Raw genomic sequence first — 8,117 nt, forward strand, 5'->3', positions numbered from 1 at the left:
ATCAAATTTTATGACAAATTTATGTAGAAATTGATAATTTATGCAGAAATCGGTAATTCCAAAGGGTTCACATACTTTTTCTTGCCACTGTATTCAGGAATATAGGTCACACACTAGGCATGGTGTCCGTTTGCTAGTCAGATACTATAGTGACATAAACTTCCAGGTAGCCTACATTTAGAGTGGCTAATATTTAAACATATGCTGTAATAATGGGGAGTCTCTGCACCTTAGACGGTCGCTGTCAACTGTCATGTGGTTCTGAATTAACATTAATGGTGCTGAATTACCGCAAGTGTCTTGTTTTCTAAATGTAGGCATATTTAACAGATTTGGATCATTCTTATCTTCTGACCGTGGGCCCAATTAATAGATATTTGAAAAATGAAAAAAGAAATCAGAGGATGTGAAAATGGTCTGAAGATAGTTGAAAAGAGGAAGATTGAGTTAATTAATTATGATTGTCCTCTCCTCCCTGAGGAGAGAACAATCATTATGGGAGTCCATTAATTACACCCACTCTGTATCAATGCCAGTAATAGATAGCCTATATCTTTAATGAGACTATCAAGTTTTTACACCATTTGTGCTGCACAATATTGCTACACTTGAACCACAGTCACATCAATCAGCCATCTATCCAGCCAAGATCAATAGGCAGGGCCAGCTCCAGGCATAAGCAACATAAGTGATTGCTTAGGGCCCCAGGCCGTTAGGGGGCCCTAAACCCCATTTTTATCTTTTGGAACTCAGTCGGGGTCTCAATTTACTGTTGAGAATTAGAATAGTGGAATTCAGTAGGTACAAGTTTGAAATTTGGTTGTGCTTCAGCTATTATTTGTTTCTTGTTATGTTAGTCACTAACCATGTTTCCATCCACAGTTTTTATGTGAGTAAAGTCATTCCGTATGAAAAAACAAAGACGACTGCTGTGATGGAATCAGGACGTTTCGGTACAATTGTATAAATGCCGACAAATAATTTGTCRGTTCGACATGGTGGGATTATTTTCTGTCCGTAAAATTCATTATGTGAGAAATAGCGGTGTAAACYACTTTATGCGCAAATATTGATATAATAACCYTCATATCGAAGTAAACTTGCAGTCACACGATAATATGGTGTGTGATCCTCCCACTACGACTCGGGAAACCATTCAGTTTATTAGGCTATAGATGAAAACTTATGGTAAACTTCACAGGGTCTTCACATGCTGTCTTTGAGAGGGAATTTAGAAAAAAAAGTGCACGGTGATCTTGATGCTCCTTTCCAATAAATATTGAGGGTCTGATTCTGGTGACATGATGATCGATGCTTGGCTGCCATTTGACAAATAAAAAATATTCTCACTCTTATCCATAATAGTCTCATCGTGTAAACTAGCCTATCTGCACTGTATCTGTGAGCTGTTGGCTAGAGCGCACGTGCCAAGACCAGAGTAGGAACATTTGTTATTTTATGCAACAGTTTTTGTGACAAAACTATCGGTAGAGTTGAAAATGCGATGAAAAGCATATTTTCTTTATGCAGAATTTTTTATAGTCACATGGAAATCTAGCGCCAATTGGATGGAAACCTAGTTAGTGACAGTCACTCAATTAGCCTTGTCATTTTTTTTTTTTTAGATTGATAAATTAGTCTAGCCAGCTATCTAAACGTATAGTTATCATGGCCAAATACCAACCAGGCACGCAGAGCATGTGCCCAGAGGCCCTGAACTTGGCTCCTTTGATTGTGTTAGTCACTCTCACGCTCACATATCATGGCATAGACATAGCAAAATATGCAGAATTGCTGGAAGTTAGCTGTAAAACTGCAAGAAATGTGTCTATGCACATTTCTTGCATTGCAAAAAAAATAGAATTACATGGAATTTGCCATAAAATTGCTAAATGTCTCCCCGCCCCATAGCATAATGTATAGAATTGCAGAAATGTCACWTTAAAACGTAATTTATTCTCTCTGAATTTAAAATGGGGGGCAACCAAATCTCGCTTAGGGCCCCCAAAAGGCTAGCAATGGCCCTGTTGATAGGTATTGCTAGAAGACATTTGCAGTAGAAATTGATTGATTCATGTTGTCATTTGGAAGCTACTGGACACATAAGCCTAATAAACAGACAGGTCGAAATCTACTGTATACTGTGACTGTTTTACTGCTGAGCTAATTAAAATGCTGTCAGTTCATGTTTATGAATGCATGCGTTCCGGAGTGCATGCGTTCCGGAGTGCGCCTGCGCCTTTCCCTCAAGCGCCAGAGTGTAAAACAGGAGAGCACTGCTGATGTCATAGCAGCTTTCCAAGGACTTTACTCGGTGACTGCTCGTGCGGCCCAAGTGTATGCCAAGTCTTTATCAAGAGATGCAAATGATCTGCTTTTGATATTAGCAACGAGGATACTTTCTCAAAATCAGGTTAGGAGATTCTGTGTCTTTTTAAGAGAGTCTTGTGAGGTGCATGCCGACTGTGGTTGCAACCCGCACTCTTCATCCACGGTATACTTCGGAATGAAGCGAGGGGCAGTCGTGCGCGTATGATATTGGCACCCAGGTGTGACAGCAGTATTGGACATTTTACCATCTTACAGCAGGTTACCGCTATTATTTCATCATTTTATCGAGTATCGGGGGACCAATCATGTCTTCAAGAGAAAGACAAAAAGGAAATATGACGAAAGACAGCGTCAGCTTGCTGCCCTGCTTCTATTTCGTTGAGGTAGGTTGATTCTCTCTTTTTGAAGACTGTCTGGGCTGACTCGGAGAATAACAGGATAGTTACATTAATCATGACTATGAAAACATGATTAAAAAAATACACCTCATTTCATTCGAAAAAACAAAAACAATAATGTTGCATGAATAGGAGGGCTGCAACGAAATATCAAAAAAACAAGAAACAAAGAAATAGGTAAATCAGATGAATAATGATAATAGGCTATTGCAGTCATGGAACAATAAATGCCAGCAGTTCAATTTCAAATTATGTACATGATGTGTATGAATTACATATATTGATTGGTATTGATGTTTGGTTTCAATACACATGATCGAACACATGTTGTTGATGTTCTCTGGATGCAAGCACCAAACGATTCACTATGCATCAAACGATTCACTATGCATCAAACGATTCACTATGCATCAAACGATTCACTATGCACCAAACGATTCACTATACATCAAACGATTCACTATGCATCAAACGATTCACTATGCACAAGATGATCAAACAGAGATATCACTCACAAGCATGCACATTTACTGTGTGCATGTGTGTTTGTGTGTGTGTGCTGGTGTGCACTCTAGTGTGTGCGTGTGTTTGTGTGTGTGTGTGCATTTATGTGTGTGGAAATCTGGACCTCTGTGGTAGGCAGTAAGTAGCATATATGACTCTATCAGACACTGAACATTCAGGACTCAGAAGTCAGCTCAGCTCTATTTAACCGATTCATGTCTCCTATGAAGCGTGGCTGCCAAATACCATATATTACTGTAGATCTAGYATTTTTTAACACAGCCTTTCATCGCAGTTCAGCATCCCTTCTCCACACCAATGAGACATGCACATTTCCTGTGATGTCTCTGGATATTTAAACTACACAACCTATATCACCATGTCAGGTGCAGCAAGTAACCCTTGTCCGAGCCAGAARGGCGAATAGTCCATTTTAAGGGAGTAGTTATTTTGAGGAGCGTCTAGTATCTTAACCATGGCTTCACTTTTAAAGAACCTTGCTTATTGATTCTATTAAGATTCTGAGTTATAGTGGCCTTGTAGAGTTTGTCTTGCCTGAGGCTTGTGTCTCTAGTGGAACCAATTTAGCACACAGTGTAGTGAAAACCGGTTTTAGATTAAACAGGGGGAAACTTTATGTTCAAAGGATGGATCAAACACATGGAGTGTACTGTACTGCACTGTACTGCACTGTTCTGCACTGTACTGTATTGCAATGTTCTGTTTTGTACTGCACTGTTATGTTTTGTACTGTATGTACTGTAGTACAAATCTGCCATCTTTTGGAACCTGTTCTCTGACTGGAAAGCCAGTTTAGTTCTCCCCTTTGGTCTAGCAGGAAACAAGGGCATCACCCCATACAGTGCAGAATGGAGCCAGTGGGGCTTATGCTGGGGAATACATAGCTCTTGAAATATAGAGCATAAGCAGAGCATTAGGCATACCTAGGCTACATGTAGATTTTGCAATGAATACACAGAAGGAGTTGCAAAGAAGTGTCATATTTATTCATTATCTTATTCATTTGTTCATCTGTTTGTTAATTCATCAATTCATAAGATCTTATTTTTGGTAAATGCCCCTCTCACCTTAAAGAGCATGTGGAAAACCATCCCACTGCTCCTGACAGCTACCTTTACAGCACTGCTGGAGAAGGAGAAACCACATAGCTGCACCACAACACACATCTCAACTGCAGGCAATATTGACCACATCATGTCTCTGATCCACTGGCTGTTTCCAATGTCCACATGAACATACACACCATACCACTCAGTATGAAGTCATGGATTGGATATACATTATGAGTGCTATGCTTATTCGTTTTTTTGGAACAGAACACTTGTTTCCTCTCAACTGGTTCCTATGGTTTGATTATTATTATTATTTTTATAATGACAGTCTTATAGGGCTGTAATGACATGCGTATAGGGCTGTAAGACTTAAATGTGTGTGTGCAAGACACCCATGCTTGGTTTAATTACAGTCTTATAGGTCTGTACGTACTGTTGTGTACAGTAAGACACTCATCAAACCTCCATCATCCTCAGAAGGACACCTTTGCTGCCTTGTGAGATGATACCTTTAGTCAGTGCTGCAACACAGGGTTTGGAACCGGTTCAGGGAACAGAACCAAAAACCGGAAAATAGCGAAATTCTTGAAGGAACAGAATCAGAACCAGGAATGAACGTGATCTGTACTGTTCCGGAACAGAACCGTTATTTTAAAAGCATGGGAACCAGTTAATAATGTTATTTTCTTTTCCAGGAATTTTTTTTCAGTCCTCAAAAAATCCAACAAAGCGCCTATGAAAAACCCTGACTCAGTCACTCAGAAAATTATTCCTGTGTCAGCCTGCCAAATGAAAATATTTTTTCCAGTGCGTGTGTGTGCTGCGTCTCCCCCTCCAAAGCATAGGCTACTGTAGCCTACTGAAGTGCCGTTCTGCACATACAAGCTTTTTAGCTAGCTAGCTGTGGTACGACGTTAAGCCAACTCTCGGAAGTTCAAAGACATTCAAAATTCCTCCATAGAAGCAACTCCTCCATAGGTATAATTATGTGGGCCTAATTCAGTATAATGCATGTCATAACAATATACACAGCACTTTAAGCCAAGCCTCCTCCTCCATCCTCTCTCGCTCTTTCCCCACCCACAAAATTTCAGTTGCATCTCGCTCCCTACACTTCTGTCCATCACGCATGTAAACAACTATAGCTTGCCCGGTCTAGAGCGGCTCTAGCCGCACTGACTGGTGAAGTAATTTAATGTCAAGATAAATGTACAAAAAATGAATTGATTTCAGAGGTTTAAAAGGAACAGAAAGGAACGATATAAATCAGTACTCTTTTTGGTTCGAACCGGTTCAGAACTATATTTTTCAGGTCGGAACAGTGGAACAATAGAATCAATGGTTCTGTTCAGAACGAAACAATTTTGGTTCCAACCCCTGCTGTTACATGCTATAAATAGCCCACACCGACCAACCAGTCCACTTTCCATTTCTAGCCATCCATTATTTAACTTCATCTGTCACTTCCCTGCCTTTCATTTCTGTAATCACTGGATCTGAGTTAAAGCAGAGTGAGATTAGAGGTACAGTCTTGTCTGGCAGTGGCAAGATAGGGGACAGAAATAGGACTGTTTGTGTTACCAGCATATTCATGTTCATTAGACTGCATGCACCTGGGGTTTAGAAATTGTAAATGTTGCAGTCTAATTATGTATGTTTTTAGAAAGACTAATGTACATGAATACATCCCATGTGAGAGTTTTCGAGGGTTCTCCTTTAGGGCTTCCTACTAAAGGTGTACTACGTTGCTGGTTTAGATTAGGGAGAGGCTCCTAATCCAGGACCAGATCTTTTAGTTCTGAGGATCTGAGTCTGCATTCTCGCAGTATCTCACAGGAATTTGGGACTTCAGTCATTTTTGTCATGCTAAAACCAGATTAGCCACATAGTGAAATGCAAACAGATGATATTTGCAAGGTCATTAAGCAAAAAACAAACAACCAAAACATCAATAGCCACTACAATGTAAAAACATGATTTTGTCATGAGTTCAGTAGCATTAGCTTGATTTTGCGCATCCACGACTAACTGGTATCGTCATTAAAGCTTGCTAGCATGCTAGTCATGCTAGCGACGCTAGTCAGCAACGCTAGATAGCATACGCTTCTACACCAGGGACCCCCTCCCAGGCAAACCGGCAACCCAAAGTATGTTAGCAAAATAATTATGATTCACATCTTGTCTCATCATCAGGTGATATGATAATGGAAAGGAGAAGTAATCAACATTTTAAAATGAAAATATTTGTTAGATCGTTTTTCATTATTTTGACCTCCCCAGATTATAATTGGTAGAGGAAGTGTAGGCATACACTCTACATGATAGTCAGCTAGATCTAGTAAAATGGGAACCGATGCAAACCTGGGAACCAATGCAAAGATTCTGGCTAATGTAGCTAGCTAGATGATTAGCTAGATGATAAAGCTTGTGAAATTGTAAATTGGTAAATTTATATTACACACTTTTCTTACAACTTACTTACAGTTGATGTCGGAAGTGTACATACACCTTAGCCAAATACATTTAAACTCAGTTTTTCACAATTCCTGACATTTAATCCTAGTAAAAATTCCCTGTCTTAGGTCAGTTAGCATCACCACTTGATTTAAAAAATGTAAAATGTCAGAATAATAGTAGAGAGAATGATTTATTTAAGCTTTTATTTATTTCATCACATTCCCAGTGGGTCAGAAGTTTACATACACTCAATTAGTATTTGGTAGCATTGCTTTTAAATTGTTCGATTCACTACGAGGTACTTGTTGGTGTAACCTAGGTCTTCCTCTCAACGCCATCTCACACGGTCCTTTGCTGCTGTTGTTCTCTGGGATTGATTTGCACTTTTCGCAGCCAAAGTATGTTCATCTCGAGAGACAGAACGCGTTTCCTTCCTGAGCGGTGTAATGACGGCGTGTGGGTGCCTGAGTGTGTTGTAGACTTGCGTACTATTTTTGGTACAGAGATGAACGTGGTACCTTCAGGCGCGTTTGGAAATTGCTCCAAGATGAGCCAGACTTGTTTTCTGAGGTCTTGGCTGATTTATTTTGATTTTCCCATGATGTCAAGCAAAGAGGCACTGAGTTTGAAGATAGGCTTGAAATACATCCACAGGTACACCCTCTAATTGACTAAAATTATGTCAATTAGCCTATCAGAAGCTTCTAAAGCCATGACATCATTTTCTGGAATTTTCCAAGCTGTTTAAAGGCACTTAGTGTATGTAACTTCTGACCTACTGGAATTGTGATACAGTGATTATAAGTGAAATAACCTGTCTGTAAACAATTATTGGAAAAAATGACTGTGTCATGCACAAAGTAGATGTCCTAACCGACTTGCCAAAACTATAGTTTGTTACAAGAAAATTTGTGGAGTGGTTGAAAAACGAGTTTTAATGACTCCAACTAAGTGTTTGTAACTTCCGACTTCAACTGTAGTTCCTCTGTGTAAATTGCCCTATGGGCCTGGGTCAAAATGTGGTCAACGTTATAGGGAATACAGTGCCTTCCGGGATTCACCTTAGTACAGTAAATATCAACCTGGCAATGGATAGAGATGAATTGAAGTGAGCTTCCGCCTCCTGACAGATTCTGCGTGGTTTATCTTCTAGAGAGGAAGGTGGCACAGTACCAACTGACCTATATTTATCCTAGCTGAACATGGCAGTGGTGTGTGTGTGTGTGTGGTGTGTGTGGTGTTTGTGTGTGTGTGTGTGTGTGTGGTGTGTGTGTGTGTGTGTGTGTGTGTGTGTGTGTGTGTGTGTGTGTGTGTGTGTGTGTGTGTGTGTGTGTGTGTGTGTGTGTGTGTGTGT

General features: G+C 39.9%; 1 protein-coding gene across 1 annotated transcript in view; it reads left to right on the forward strand.

Moving 5' to 3' along the window:
- The first annotated feature begins 2,283 nt into the window (after positions 1 to 2,283).
- The window catches only part of LOC111972606 (phospholipid phosphatase-related protein type 4), a 37,863-nt gene continuing 32,029 nt past the window's right edge, over positions 2,284 to 8,117 (forward strand). The window contains 1 exon segment of the mRNA XM_070446694.1: positions 2,284 to 2,714. Within this exon segment, the coding sequence (XP_070302795.1) occupies positions 2,637 to 2,714 (78 nt within the window). The 5' untranslated portion in view covers positions 2,284 to 2,636.

Source organism: Salvelinus sp. IW2-2015, linkage group LG14 (genome assembly GCF_002910315.2).
Source record: "Salvelinus sp. IW2-2015 linkage group LG14, ASM291031v2, whole genome shotgun sequence".
NCBI classification, from domain to species: Eukaryota; Metazoa; Chordata; class Actinopteri; order Salmoniformes; family Salmonidae; genus Salvelinus; species Salvelinus sp. IW2-2015.